Below are 16,415 nucleotides of genomic sequence, written 5' to 3' on the forward strand. Positions count from 1 at the left end.
AAGAAAAAGTATAAAATTTTGGCTGGGCATGGTGGCTCACGCCTATAATCCCAGCACTTTGGGAATCCGAGGCAGGTGGATCGCTTGAGCCCAGGGGCTTGAGATCAGCCTGGGCAGCATAGTGAGACCCTGTCTCTATTTTTAAAAATATATAAATACATAAAAGAAAAAGTGTAAAATTTTACTCATAATTCAACCCACTTGGTGAAAAGTTCCTATGACAATGTGCTGAGTATTCAAAATTATTTGACTGTATGTATGTAACTGATTTAAAAAATAAAAATGGAATCATGTTTCATATTCTATTTTTAACAGCTTTATTGAGGTATAATTGACATATAATAAATGCACATATTTGAAGTATCCAATTGATAAGTTTTGACATATGTACCCTCTTGTGAAACCATCTTCACAATCAAGACAGTGAACATGTTATCCATCCCTTCCAAAAATTTCCTCATGCTCCTTTGTAATACCTCCCTCTCACCCATTTCATCTTCCACCAACCACTGAGCTGCTCTCTGTTACTACAGATTAGTTTTCATTTTCCAGGCTTTTATATAAATAGAATCATCCAGTTTGTATTCTTTTTTTGGTCTGGATTTTGTCATTCAGCATATTTATTTTAAGATTCATACATTTTATTGTGTATTTCAACAGTTTGTTTCTGTTCCTTGCTGAGGAATATTCCATTGTATGGCTACATCACAATTTGTTTATCCATTCTCTTGTTTATAGACATTTAGAGTATTTCCAGCTTCTTTGCTTTTATAAGTAAAGTTACCATGAATATTTTTGTACAAGTCTTTTTATGGATATATATTTATTTTTTCTGGAGTGGAATAGTTGGATCATATGGTAGGTATATGTTTAAGTTTTAAAGAAACTACAAGATGTTTATCAAACTGATTGTACTACTTTCTATCCACATAGCAGGGTATGGAGTTTCAGTTACTGCACCTCCTCACCAACACTAGCATGGCCAGTTTTTGTGGTTGGTGGATAAGTTAATTTCTTTCATTCACTTTCAGAATATCAGAGTTAACAGAGTCCTTAATAATCAGTTAGTCCAACCCTTTACTTCATAGACTGAGAGATGGGGAGGAACTTGCCTGAGGGCCAGTAGGAAATCAGTGGCGGAGCCAGTGGTTGGACAAAATTACTGCTGAGTTCTGTTTTTGTTCTGTCTGTGACTCTTCTACTTAGAATATCTAAATAGAAAACTCCCTTCGCCCAACATACACTTTTCTAAATCTGATGCTTTAAGGGCAGCTACTGCAGTGTAGAGAAAACAATTACTTTTGTATTTATGCTTGGTCTCTGTTTCAAGGGCTATTGGGGTAAGTGGCATCCCTTTTCCATAAAATGAGGCGATAATATGAATAGTTGAATCTAATTTTGGTTCAGAGGTACAAAAGGCCATCCAAAAAATATAAAACCAAAAAAGGTGTAGCCTGAGAGACATCAGTGCTAACTTTTCCCATCTGCATTTCTCTTGGAAAGATAAAGAAGCCACTAATTAATATAGAGATGTTGGGATTTGATGAAGGTATATAACATCCACATGGAAGTCAAATTGGGGGTGGGAGGAAGGGAGAGCTATTAGAATAAAAACAGATAATTATGCATAGACACCTGTGGAGTTGGCCATGGAATGGCTGATGGGTTGGGTCAACTCATAGAGGGCTTGGTATGTCCCAAATATACACCCTAAAAGGCCCAGGATGCTAATCATGATGTCCTTGGCAATGGTGACACAGCTCATGTCCTCAGAGTAAAAGATGATGATCTCCAGGAGGGCTGGGATGATGAGGGCCAGGGCGCTGCTGCTCACGGAGCCCACCAGGGAGATGACCAGGTCCAGGCGGGGAATGAGGATGGCTGAGACACCTGCAATGAAAGGAGAAATTTAGAATCACTGAATGTGCCTGCAAAAAGGGAGCTCAGAAACAAGCCATTGCTTTGGAGCCCTAGAATTTCACAGACACCTGAGAGACTGCTTTGGAGAGGTGGGAGGGAGTCTACTGCAGGCTTGGGGAGGTCAGGCAACTCCCACCCCTATCTTAACTAGTAATATAGATGCTTTCCTTTTATATTTTATCTACTGGATTTTTTTTTTTACATATAATCTTTATTGGAAGGGCTCTTCTACCACTTATCTGTTAATAACCTCCCCACTGTAGAGATGGGGAAATCTAGAGCTCTAGAAGGAACAGGACTTGTTCAAGGTCACACAGAGCTGAGATGAGAATCCACTGGGATGCCCCATCTAAGGTCCTTTTCACTCTACTATGCTGCCTCTCATGTGTAAGAAACAACTTGGTACACAGTAGATGCTCAATAAGTGCTTGACTCTTGCCCAGGCTCAGAACCAACGGTTGTAGTATCTATATAATATAGCCTTTGTTTAGAAGCAAGGATGGATAAAAAACTGGGAGATACTTCTGCTGCCGTCCGAATATCAACCACTTGTTTTTTTATTCTTAATAGGATCTTAGTAATGAAGCAGGCCATAAAACATGAAGACAGCATTAAGCTATCCAACCCCCATCCTTCTCTTCTCTTCACACTCCTAAAATTCCATCTCTTGTACACATGATGAGCATATAGTATCACAGATTTTCCAAGGGAGTCCAATTTCTATAATGTTTGAATGAGTAAATATATAATTTATATGATTTAATTTTATGCAAATGTATTATTTTAAAACAATTATTACATTGATGTATACTATATGTACATAGTTTTGGGGTACATGTGATAATTCAATATATTTATATAATTAGTAAAGATCAAATCAGTGTACTTGGCATATCCATTACTTAAAATATTCCAATCATATGATTTTCCTATGAACAAAATAGAGAAAGCCTGTTCTGGAAAGCATCCATATAAACTTGCAGGATCTTTAAAAAAATCACCTCTTTCTGAAATTGCTCTGACACATCCAGTCCAAGCATAAGACAGAGTCATAGACTCTCATGGCTAGGAGTGCATTACTCCTTCGATGGGAGGTCCCTGTCCACAGCTTTCCTTCATCTGATGTTTAATAAGCTGCTTACAGAGAAAACTCAGCATCAGCCTTCCAGGAAAGCTCACAACGAGGGGGCAGAGAAGATACATACAAGAAAAGCTATAACTCAAGGTGGAATGGAGGAACGTCTTGTGCTCTGTTCTGGTCATGCCAATCCTCTGCTCAGTGCCTTTCCGTGGCTCCCCATGGCCCAAACTCCTCAGCACAATGACCCTTAGGACTTGGCTCTGACAAAGCTCTGACCTCATCTCTCAGCACTCTCCACTTCTCCAAAAGGGCCATAGGCAATACTTGTCTCAGGTCTGTGCACAGTCTGTTCCCTTCCCGTGGTACATTCTTCACTCCTCCATCTATTTGCTACTTATTTAGGTCTTCACTGAAGTGTCACTCCACTGGAGAGGACTCCCTGGCTCAGCCAGGCTGAGTTATAGGACCCCCTTATGTGTAGAGAGTGTTTTCTACTTACGATCTTAACCATCATACGGTGCATCATCATGTCCCGTCTTAACAATCATTGCAATGCACTGTAATTACTTCCTTGCATATATTTGCCACTCAACTGTAGGTCCTGTGAAGGCAGAAGCTACATCTTCTTCATTATTCATCATTGTATCCCTTGTGTCTAGCACAATGCCAGGCATGTAGTCGGTGCTCTACAAATGATTGTTGAATGAATAAAGGGTAATAGAATTGATGGATGAATAATGGATGAAGAAAGGGACATTCAGCATATATCAAAAGCAGGACATGTCATTATAAGGTCAACTGTCTCTAGTCATGCATTCCCTGATACTCAGAGGCTCCTCAGTCTTTCTTGTCAACTTGCACCCTTCCTAGTAGGAATGATCGCAAACAATACTATTTACAGCTGCCTGATGTCTCAGCACAGACTGGGAACTCTAACGCCTCAAACCAAGTAGGTTTTTGCTGTTTCTGCTCATAAAACGCCAGCCATTTAAAGCTTATTATCTGATAGTATTTTCTGCTGCACAGTTCCAAGCATCGCATAGTTTCTCCTGACCCCGTACGGAGACTTGATTCCGTCAATGACTTTAAGTTCTGACTCCTGGAGCCTTGAAGACTAAATTTCTTCCTTCACTTTTACAATAATCCCACAGGTGTTTAAGGATAAATATGGAAATTTCCTGAGACTTTGCTTCTCCAGGCAAAACATCCCTTGTTGTTTTGCTCATTCCTCATGGGTCATCGTTTGTGATCCTCTGCCTAGACATGTTCCAAAGAAAGAATTCCCCAGCCCTGTTCATGAGGTTTCCCAAACACTACAACAGTGCTCATGAGTGAGTGAATGAATGAACATAAAGGAACATGAAGAAAGGAAGGGAGGGAGGAGAGAAGAGTACAGCCAAAAAATGATCTCTGGCTGGGTGCGTGGTTCACATCTGTAATCCCAGCACTTTGGGAGGCTGAGGCAGGCAGATCACTTGATATCAGGATTTCAAGACCAGCCTGGCAAACGTGATGAAACCCTGTCTCTACTAAAAATACAAAAATTAGCCGGGCATGGTGGCAGGTGCCTGTAATCTCAGCTACTCAGGAGGCTGAGGCAGGAGAATCTCTTGAACCCGGGAGGCAGAGGTTGCAGTGAGCCGAGATAGCACCACTGCACTCCAGCCTGGGCAACAGAGCGAGACTCTGTCTCAAATAAATAAATAAATAAATAATCTCCAAGACTCTGACAAATCAGTCTCACTGGGATTTTTCCCTACAGTTAAATCTCACTTTATGATACGGGACTTGTTCATAATTTATGATAAGAAGAAATATGGCACCATGAAAAACAGATGCTACACAATCTGTGTTCAAATCCCAGCTTTGTCACTTAGTGTGTATGACTCAGGCATGTTACTTAATTTATCTGGGCCACAGTTCCCTCTAATGGTAATACATTGTTAGGCTATTATCAGTATTAGATAATGTCAGTACGGTGCCTGACATACAGGATTGAATGAATGATACTTCTTCTACAAACCAGCCAGCATCTATTTTCTATGTGTAGGCGGTAGAGATGACTGTAACATTTACTGTGTGGTAATTCTGTTAAGCCCTTTTTTTTTCAGTTGGAAAAATTGAGGTCCAGGGAGGTGAAATATCTCACCCTAGGTCACAAAGAAGGCAAGTGGCAGATCCAATGATGGTGGGGTGGGCGCCAGCGTGGCTCCCTGTCATAGCTTTGGGTAAAGAGTGTCCTTTTATGCTACTCACAGGTTAGGCAGACCAAGGCTGAGCGGACAGACAGGTCTACAAACAGTGCCCAGCTCTCTGACACTTGGGAGATGGCAAACGGGATGATGATCTCAGCTGGGACGTGGAACTGGAGGGCATAGGTGAAGAAGATGCCAATAGAGTACATCAGCTTGACCGACTGGTACAACCTGCAGACACATGAATAGGATGTGAAAGGTGATGTGGCTCCCCGGAAGGGCCATTGAGGACTCACTTACTGCTCAGAAGTTGGTATGGGTTGAGTATCCCTAATCCAAAAATCCAAAATCTGAAATGCTTCAAAATCCAAAACACTTCTGGTCCCAAGCATTTTGGATAAGGGTTACTCAATCTGTACTTGTCACTGAATTATAGAACTGGCTAATGTTAGATGACTCAGGCCAGATTGGACATCAGGGCCATCTGGGAAGCTTATTAAAAGTGCATATTGCTGAAGATTCTGAGTCAGTAGGCCTGCAGCTCAGGAATCTATGCCTCTTCTTTTTTAATTTTTTAAAAGACAATAGCCGGGCGTGGTGGCTCACGTCTGTAATCCCAGCACTTTGAGAGGCCGAGGCGAGTGGATCACCTGAGGTCAGGAGTTCGAGACCAGCCTGACCAATATGGTGAAACCTCGTCTCTACTAAAAATACAAAAATTAGCTGGGTGTGGTGGTATGTACCTATAGTCCCAGCTACTCAGGAGGCTGAGACAGGAGAACTGCTTGAACCCAGGAGGTGGAGGTTGCAGTGAGACGAAATCGCACCACTGCACTCACTCCAGCCTGGGTGACAGAGTGAGACTCCGTCTCAAACAAACAAACAAACAAACAAAACAGACAATATATGCATAGAGTAAAATTCATGGTACAAAAGTCATACGGTGAAAAGCATTCTTCCCACCCTTGAGTCCTAGCTTCTAGTTTCCCTTTCCATAGGCAACCATTCAGAGTTTTCTTGTGGCCCTTCTAGAAATGATTGGTGTTTGTACATGCTCATACAGAATGTAGGAACATACATGCACATCCACGCACACACATGCATACACATGCATACACACATGTAGACTCTTCTTTTATTTACCCAATATTTCTTTTTTCTTTTTCTTTTCTTTTTTTTTTTTGTTTTCGAGACAGAGTTTTGCTTTTATTGCCCAGGCTGGAGTGCAATGGTATGATCTCACTTGATCTTAGCCAAAAGGCCGAGAAGCGATGCAACAGTACGATCTCAGCTTACCACAACCTCTGCCTCTCGGATTCAAGCAATTCTCTTGCCTCAGCCACCCAAGTAGCTGGGATTACAGGCATGCGCCACCACGCCCAGCTAATTTTATATTTTTAGTAGAGACAGGGTTCTCTATGTTGGTCTGGCTGGTTGCGAACTCCCAACCTCAGGTGATCCGCCCTCCTCAGCCTCCCAAAGTGCCGGGATTATAGGCGTGAGCCACCACGCCTGGCCGTCTCACCCAGTATGTCTTGAAGATTGTTCCCTGCCAGTACACATAGATCTGGCTCTTCTATTTAATAGCTGGTTGATATGCCAATTGCATGGATATGCAATAATTTTAAAAATCAGTCACCAATTAATGAATATTTAGATTGTGCTTAGACTTTTCCCAAGTAAACAATGCTGCACAGACTATCCTTGTACATATATTAATGCACATATAATATACAAACTTTGAAGTCAAAATGCTGGGTAAAAGTCTACGTGATTTAAGATTTTGATAGCTGTTGACATATTGCCCATTTGCTATCCTAGTGTATAAAAAGACCTGCTTTCCCACGTCCTTGCCTAAACAGTGTGTTGATGCATGCATCTTTGCCCTTTATTTTTTTAACTCGCATTTCTATTATTTTTCTTTCTTTCTTTTTTTTTTTTGAGACTGAGTCTCGCTTTTGTCACCCAGGCTGGAATGCAATGGTGTGATCTCTGCTCACTGCAACCTCCACCTCACAGGCTCAAGCAATTCTCCTGCCTCAGCCTCCTGAGTAGCTGGGATTACAGGCTCATGCCACCATGCCCAGCTAATTTTGATATTTTTAGCAGAGATAGGGTTTTGCCATGCTGGCCAAGCTGGTCTCGAACTCCTGACCTCAGGTGATCCACCCGCCTCAGCCTCCCAAAGTGCTGGGATTACAGGCGTGAGCCACTGCGCTTGGCCTTCTATTATATTTTTGAGCATCTCTTTATCTGGCCATCTGGCCATTTTTTTTTATTTGCCTGTGAAATACCTGTTCTGCCCTTTGCCCATTTCTCATTGGGTTGTTGGTCTTTTTCCTATTGGGAAGGGATATCTGTTTAAGGCTTTCCTGGAGAACCTGACGACTAGTGAGGTTCACACCAGCAGGTGTGAAGTCCTGATGGAGCTCAACGCCCATGTTTTCTAGCTGAGGTCCCAGGAAGGAAAGTGCCCTGTCCAAGGTAGCTAGTGACAGCCCAAATTGCCCAGAACAAGAACAGCATATTAGGATGATATCTTGAGCAAAATAAGGCACAACTTCAAAGAAACTCCACATTTATTGTCTCATCTAGTCATTATCATAATACAGCAAGGTGGGTGGGGATGGTTACATTTTTCTCATTCTACAGCTCTGGGTTTGTGGGAAATAAATGCACCATCATCCTACTCACCTTGGAAAAATGAAGGCTGTGGGGATGCATAATGATGATAATAGCTAACGCTCATGAATGCTTACCATGTGCTAAGCACTTTTCTAAGCATTATCTGTGTATTAATCCAATTAATCCCCACCGTCACTGCATCAGGTAGCACAGCAGTTATTTGTGCTGTTCACCAAATACTTCCAGGCACATGGCAGAATTGCACTTCCCTGCTTCCTTGGAGTGAGGTGCAGCCATGTGGCTTGCTTTGACTGATGCAGTGTGAGCAGGAGAGACATATGTCACTTCCAGTGATGCATTACCAGCTTCAGGGCTCAGCTTTGCTGTGCTCTCTGTTATGACAACCAGAACAGATCCCGTGTCTCTCCCTATCTCACCTGAGGTGGGCAGGACATACCAGCAATTGGGCAAGTTGAGGGTGATGCTGGCCTGGGTGTCTGACCCAAACTTCATGTAGCCCAGTGTCCCCAGTAAGATATAGAGGATGATGACAATGGACATCCCCAAGTACAGAACGAAAGAAAACTGCTGTGGATGCTTCATCTGGTTTTTGAGAGGCAGAACCTGGAGGAAAAAAAAATGTTGGGAAAGAAAAGGTAGAAAGAGATGCGGCCCATTGTGAAGGAGAGGGTTCCCGTACAAGCACAGATGTCCTTCTCCAAGTGGGCCCAGAATCAGAAAGCGGCCTTTCCACATGGCCACACTCCTTTCATTTTCTCTCATGCTTTCTATTGTCAGGAATGCCCTACTTAGTCTTGGTTGATTAGTAAATTCTCAGTCTTCAACGCTTAGCTTGGTGTATTAGAGCAGTAGGGACCCTGTATGTGGGAACAGACTTTCCCTTCACCAGGAGAAGATCAGAGTCTGCACTTTTCATAAATAGTATTTATTTAGACATCTGCAACTACAGTTGGCCACTGTAGAGAGCCCTAGGGACCATTCGCGTGAACCCCATCAATCTTACCATACCGACACCTTCAAATGTGAAGATGGCTGTACCAAAGAACAGCAAGAAGGTCTTCCAGTTTGCCATCAAGGGTAGGTTGCTGGGATATGGAATCCCCTAAAAGAAAGTGGGAGAAGCGCATTGGTGTTGTTATGGTGTCGAAGTCATCCCAAATCTTTGCCTGGTAGAAATCTGGGTCACACCTGACCTCAACAGAGAAAATCAGAAGGTACCTAGACCTCAGTCAGCCTTCTAATCTTTTAAATATGATTATTTATTCATTTATATTGTGCTAAAATACACATAACATTTTACCATTTTAACTATTTTAAGTGCACAGTTCAGTAATATGAAGAACATTCACATTGTTGTGTATCCATCACCAGTATCCATCTCCAGAACATTTTCATCACCCCAAATGGAAACTCTTTATCTATCAAATAATAACGCCCCACTACTCAGCCTCCTGGTAACCCCTGCTCTACTATCCGTCTCTATGAATTGGACTATTCTAGGTACCTCGTGTAACTGGAATCCTATCTTACGTATCGTTTCTGTGCCTGGCTTATTTCACTTATCTTTAGTGTCCTCAAGGTTCATCCACATTGTGGTATGTGTCAGTGTCTCCTCACTTTTTAAGGCTGAATAATATTCCACTCTATATATAGACACCAAATCGTGTTCATCCTTTCATCACTTACCTGGACACTTGGGTTATCCCACTCTTTGGCTACTGGGAGCCCGCTCATCTCTATATGTGGAGAAAGCGGAACACAGAGGAGAGGGGAATTGCCCAAGGCCACTATGCAAGTTAGTGGCACAGCCCAGATAAGAATTCAGGTCTCCTGTTTCCCAGCCCTCTAACATGTCTCTCCCACACTTCTTTCAGGGCTGTGCAGTCCACTAGTTAGTATAGCAGCTCTCATGAATCTAGGGGGAATGATTATGTTAATAGATTTCTATGGTGGGTAGAATAATGGTTCCCCAAAGATGTTCACATCCTAATCCCCAAAAGATGAGAGTATGTTATGTTACATGGCAAGGGAGAATTAAGTTTTTAGATTGGATTAAGGTTTCCAATCAGCTGACCCTAAAACAAGGAGATGATCCTGGATTATTTGGGTGGGACAAGCATCCTTAAAAGTGGAAGAGGGAGTCAGAAGGGGAAGACCAGAGGGAAGGCAGCATGAGAAAGACTTGGCTTGAGGCTGCTAGCTTTGAAGATGGAAGGGGGCCTGAGCCAAGGCACACAGGCAGCCTCTACAAAGCTGGAGAAGACAAGAGAACAGATTCTCCCCTGGAATCCAGAAAGGAATGCTGCTCTGCCTCACCTTAAGTTCAACCCAGCGAGACTCAAGCACTGGAAAATAAATTTGTGTTTTTTCAAGCCACTAGATTTGTGGTAATTTATCACAGCAGCAATATGAAATGAATACAACCCCAGAGACTTTCACTCACGAAAATGAAAGTATAATGGTGGGATTTCATGGTCTGTGATAATGGAGCATGGACATGGGAGGCAGTCTGAAATTCATGAAAGAATTACTTTATCAATTTCCTTGTCTGTAAACTGCGGATAAAGATACTATAGTTGTTCCTTGGTCTCCATGGCAGAACTAATGTTCCAGGACCTTCCGTGGATACCAAATCTGCAAATGCTCAAGTCCTTGATATAAAATGATATAGTATTTGCATATAACACATGCTTTTTTTTTTTGAGACGGTCTTGCTCTGTCACCCAGTCTGGAATGCAGTGGTGTGATCATAGCTTACTGTAGCCTTGACCTCATGGGCTCAGGTGATCCATCCACCTCAGCTTCCCAAGTAGCTAGGACTACAGGTGCAAGCCATCATGCCACACTAATTTTTTAATTTTTTATAGAGACAGGATTTTGCCATGTTGTCCAGCTGGTCTTGAACTCCTGGGCTTAAGCAATCCTCCCACCTCAGCCTCCTCAAGTGCTGGGATTACAGGTGTGAGCCACTGTGCCTGGCCAATAGTTGTTAGACCTAGTTGTTTCTTAACTTGTATGATTTTTTATTGTTGTATATTTTTAGTGTTTTTTTCTTCCAATAGTTTCCATTTGTGATTGTTCAGCTCCATGGATGTAGAAATCGTGGATACAGAGTGCTGACTTTACTTCCAAAATAATATTGTGAAGGTTCAATAAGTTAATGTATGTAAATAATTTGGCACCAACTAAATAAAATTCCTTTATCACCTGTATTTCTTTTGTCCATCTACCACTTTTACAATTTTTTTGGTTATTTGATTGATGTTTATCTCTCCAAGTAAATGCAGCTTCCATGAGAGCAGGCACCCTATTTATTTTTGCTTACCACTGAGTCCCTGGCCCCTTGCACAATGCCTGGATTGCAGAAGGTATTCAGTAATTATTTGTTGAATGACTCATTATTATCCAATGTGATGACGATGATGATGATGAGGATGTTGATGACAATGATGATGATAATAATTAGCTTTTACAACTTGTGGGGCAGAAGTGTTCCTAGATGTCATGTTGGCAGGGGCTGCTCAGAGCAGAGGATCACCTTCCTCAGCTTCACCTGCCCATCATGATAACAAACCCTCCTCCCCAGGTGTTTCAGAGACACAGGACCCTGATCCTTTCTTCCCTGTGGCACAGACCTGCATGATATACTCAAAGATCAGAGCCATGCTCCCCAGGGTGGTGATGTTGGCCAATGTCGAGAAGACGGACAGCACTTTGAGGTTCTGGATAAACACCAACAGGATCAGGAAGGGCAGGATTATCAGCATGTAGAAACGAATGTCCAGGATGGGGGTCAGCGTCAGAATCTCCCTGGGCTGGCAGATGTTGGAGGTCACGTGGGCTTCTTCCACCATCTGACATAAAGCACAATGACAGGCAGTGTGGTTGCTATGCAAAACATAGGACACCAACTACATTTGAATTTCAGGTAATTAACGTAACTTTTTAGTATAAATATGCCCCAAATATTGCATAAGACATGCTTATAGTAAAAAAAAAATCACTACTTATCTGAAATTCTATTGTAACTGGGTGTCATATATTATTATTTGCCAAATTGGGCAACCCTGTCGGGCCCATGATTGTGACAACCAGAAACTCTTAGAATCATAAAATCTCAAGGCTTTGAGGTTGTTATCTACTCAAACCTTTTCTTCTCCACAAAATGAGTTTCTTTCATACATACAGAGAAAGGGAATTCATTACACAAGAATATCCTCTTCAAATTTAGATAGCCCTAAAACCTGGGAAGCTCTAAATATTGGTCAGTATCCATCTGCTTAAATATTCCATCTACAATACTTGTCACAGTTCTTTCTGGTTTTTTGTGTGCACAAAAACAAGGAGGCTCCCTCTAATCCACAAAGCCAAGAAAGAAGGCTGTGGTTGGTTTGTAATGTCTGATAGGAATGCAATGAGGGGAAGGTGGCAGCTTGTTGGCCTTGTATAGTTAGACATCTTCTACATGACAACCTTGAGATACTCAAAGTAAATGTCACCAGTGTTTTTCAGGCTAACAAGTATCATTGATTTCTGATTGGACATGATTGCAGGCCTCTCTTTCTACCCTGGTTACACTCTTCAGAAGTTACTTTAGCTCATCTATCCTTTCAAAATGTGATTCCCAGGACTGAGAGAACTCCCAAGCGTGGTCTGATCTAGGAGTAGAAATGACACTCTCTCCTCCCATGAGCCTCACACAATACTTTTGCTAATGTAGCCTCAGCAACAGGAGGTCTGCTTTTCTCCCACTCTGCCCAGAAGAGGCCTCTTTACCTGTTGCAAATTGTCTGCCATAAACATAAAATAAACACTGCAGAAGCCCAGCTGGGTGATGACTAATAAGAAGCTGACAGTGTACCTGGGAAGGAAAGGAAGAGGCAGACAGAGGGAGGAAACAAAAACTAAAATTATTTCTTAAGAATGTTTATTATTTGAAACAATTATTTTTGTTATTATTTTAAAAATTTTCCCTACTTTCATTTTGAAAATATTTTAAGCCAAAAAGTTGAAAGAATAGTATAATTAACATCCATGTACCCTTTAACTAAATATACCAGTTGTTAATTTTTGGTCCCAAATTGCATTACATATATATGTATATGTATATGTATACATGTATTCATTCTTCTATACACACACACACCCCACATGCACACACACACACACACACATACACATGCAATTTTTTTCAGAATCATTTGAAAGTCAATTGCAGGTCACTTTGGGAGGCCAAGGCAGGTGGATCATTGAGGTCAGGAGTTTGAGACCAACCTGACCAACATGGTGAAACCCCGTCTCTACTAAAAATACAAAAATTAGCCAGGTGTGGTGGCAGGCACCTGTAAATCCCAGCTACTCGGGAGGCTTGGGCAGAAGTGCTTGAACCCTGAAGGTGGGGGTTGCAGTGAGCTGAGATCTTGCCACTGCACTCCAGCCTGGGTGACAGAGCCAAACTCCATCTCAAAAAAAAAAAAAAAAAAAAAAAAGAGTCAATTGCACGTATCCTAACACTTAAACTCTAAATTCTTAAGACTGTAATAGCCAGAAAATCAACTTCAATATCTTCATATATATACATATAAACAGTTTCTAGTTTATACATATATACAGTTTCTATTTTAAATACACTCATTCATTGGTATCCAGGACCCCCTACAAATTCAAAATCTGCAGATGCTCAAATCTCTTATATAAAAATGACTTAATATTACCCCAATTCTCTCTAAAGTATCTTTTGTAGCTATTTTATTTTTTAATTCAGGATCTAATGAAGGTTTGTATATTGCATTTGGCTACATCTCTAGCCAAGTGGGAGGATCACTTGATCCCAGGAGGTTAAGGCTGCAGTGAGCCATGATTGCACCATTACACTCTAGCCTGGGAAACAGAGTGAGAATCTGTCTCAAGAAAAAAAAGAAATTATTGTTAATTTTGTAAGAGATGATGATGGTATGATGATTATACTTTTTAAAATTATTATCTGTTAGAGCTACATACTGAATTATTTTATTTTATTTTATTTCATTTTATTTTGAGACAGAGTCTCAGTGTGTTTTCATCACATTGGCTTTGTTTGAAGAGTATAGGCCAATTGTCTTATAGAATGCCCCACATTGCAGGCTTGTATGATTGCTTCCTCGTGATTAAATTCAGGGGAGCGCTTTTAGCAAGAATACTGCAGAGGTGATAGTTTTGCACCTCTATTTCATCATACTGGGAGGCACATGAAATCCTGTTGTTCTGTTTTGTTGGTGACTGACAGATCTCCTACTGGAAATGTACATTTTCCCTTTGTAATCTGTGGGGTAAAACTTTGAGATGGCACGATTATCCTGTTTCTCAAACCAATGGTTTTACCATTCACTGATGTTCCTTGCTTGAATCAATTATTTCATTGGTGGTTGCAAGGTGGTGGTTTTCTAAGTCTATCTATCATTTCTTCTAAATTTATTAGCTGGTTTTTAAGAGAGATATATTGTTTTCTCCTCTTTTTTTGGCATCACAACAGACATATGTTAATTATTTCTAAATTTAATATCTTATACTCTGTTATTGTCATTATTCTTTTGCGTTCTTAAATTACTCCAAATTTGGAGATGCATTTTTTTAAAAGAACAAAAATATGTTCCTTTTCTTAGATTATAATGTTTAGATAAGGGCTTTTCAAAATTGACTTGTAGTATCAACCAATTTGTTGGTTGAGGCATATGTTAAAAATACAGACTCCTGGTTCTCATATCATCCCATTGAGTCAGAATCTTGGCAGTGTCACATGTGACTTCAGAATAATATCTTTTTCTGTCTATCTTAGGAAGATTTTCAAACATACAAAAGCAATGAATAATTTAATGAATATAACGAGAATTTAACGAGAATAATTTAATGAATTCACATGTGCTCATCCCAGCTTCAACAATGAACTTTTTGCCACTTTCTCTATCTCTTCAGCCCCATCACACACATACTGAATTTGTCGGTGTATTTGTAGCAAACCAGAGACCCCAAGTTATTTCATCTGTAAATAATTCAGTATGGGCCGGGCGCGGTGGCTCACGCCTGTAATCCCAGCACTTTGCGAGGCCGAGGCAGGCGGATCACGAGGTCAGGAGATCGAGACCATCCTGGCTAACACGGTGAAACCCCATCTCTACTAAAAATACAAAAAATTAGCTGGGCATGGTGGCGGGTGCCTGTAATCCCAGCTACTCAGGAGGCTGAGGCAGGAGAATGGCGTGAACCCGGGAGGTGGAGCTTGCAGTGAGCCAAGATCGAGCCACTGCACTCCAGACTCTGTCTCAAAAATAATAATAATAATAATTCAGTATGTAGCTCTAACAGATAATAACTTTAAAAAGTATAATCATCATACCATCATCATCTCTTACAAAATTAACAATAATTTCTTTTTTTTTTTTGAGACAGATTCTCACTCTGCTTCCCAGGCTAGAGTGTAGTGGTGAGAACATGGCGCACTGCAGCCTCAACCTTCTGGGCTCAAGTGATCCTCCGACCTCAGCCTCCTGAGTAGCTGCTTCCACAGGTGTGTGCTACCAGGTCTGGCTATTTAAAAAAATTTTTTGTAGAGATGGGGTCCCACCATGTTGCCTAGGCTGTCTTGACACCTGGTCTCAAGAGATCCTCCCACCTGGACCTCTCAAAGTGTTGGAATTACAGGCATGAGCCATCGTGCTTGGCCAATAATTTCTTTATACCATCTAATATCCAGTCCATATTCAGATTTCTCCAGTTCTCTCAAAAATATCTGTCTTACAGTTGGTTTCCAAACAAGTCTACACATTGTATTTTGTTAAATCTCTTAAGTTTTTTAAACTGCTATATTCCCCTTGCCCTGTTTATTTTTTCCTTGCAACTTTTAATTTTTTGTTTGCTGCTGAAGATACCAGATCATTTATCCTGTAGTATATCCTATTTTTTCTATTTGGTTGGTGACTTCCTCATGATGCTATTTATCTTGTTCCTCTATCCCCTGTGCTTCCTATAAAAGGATATTAGATCTAGTGGCTTGAATAAATGGAGGTTTCAAATTTATTTTTGAAATATCTCAGAGGTGGTATTACTCCGTACTCCCTACTGTGGGCTATTATGAGACACACATAGCTAGCTGTCATGTATATAAATATGAGATGCTAAGATGAGTACATGGGGTCAGGTAGCATCAGTGCATTCTCCCTTTATAAAGCTTCCCAGTGACCATCCTCTAACAGCTTGAGCATCCATTAATGACCATTGCCTCCATGGAATGGGCAGTTTTTGTTTGTTTGCTTGTTTGTTTGTTTTGAGACAGCGTCTCACTCTGTCACCCAGGCTGGAGTGCAATGGTGCGATCTCGGCTCACTGCAGCCTCTGCCTCCTGGGTTCAAACAATTCTCCTGCCTCAGTATCCTGAGTAGCTGGGATTACAGGCACCCACCACCATGCCTGGCTAATTTTCATATTTTTAGTAGAGACAGGGTTTTGCCATGTTGGTCAGGCTGGTCTCAAACTCCTGACCTCAGGTGATCCACCCACCTTGGCCTCCCAAAGTGCTGGGATTACAGGCATGAGCCACC

General features: G+C 41.3%; 1 protein-coding gene across 12 annotated transcripts in view; it reads right to left on the reverse strand.

Annotated features, from left to right (window-relative positions):
* Positions 1-16,415, reverse strand: part of SLC36A3 (solute carrier family 36 member 3) — a 48,752-nt gene that overhangs the window by 19,059 nt on the left and 13,278 nt on the right. For 5 of the 12 annotated variants that reach the window (XM_002816099.5, XM_054556090.2, XM_054556096.2 and 2 more), the window contains 7 exons: positions 13,185-13,304; positions 12,619-12,703; positions 11,478-11,696; positions 8,846-8,944; positions 8,279-8,445; positions 5,258-5,427; positions 301-1,890 (listed from right to left, as the gene is read on the reverse strand). In XM_002816099.5, coding sequence (XP_002816145.1) covers positions 1,622-1,890; positions 5,258-5,427; positions 8,279-8,445; positions 8,846-8,944; positions 11,478-11,696; positions 12,619-12,703; positions 13,185-13,304 — 1,129 coding nt within the window. In that variant the 3' untranslated portion in view covers positions 301-1,621. Of the gene's footprint in view, positions 1-300; positions 1,891-5,257; positions 5,428-8,258; positions 8,446-8,845; positions 8,945-11,477; positions 11,697-12,618; positions 12,704-13,184; positions 13,305-16,415 lie in introns of those variants that run through there. The other 7 variants (XM_002816098.5, XM_054556097.2, XM_054556094.2 and 4 more) reach the window with 4 other exon arrangements.

Source organism: Pongo abelii, chromosome 4 (genome assembly GCF_028885655.2).
Source record: "Pongo abelii isolate AG06213 chromosome 4, NHGRI_mPonAbe1-v2.0_pri, whole genome shotgun sequence".
NCBI classification, from domain to species: Eukaryota; Metazoa; Chordata; class Mammalia; order Primates; family Hominidae; genus Pongo; species Pongo abelii.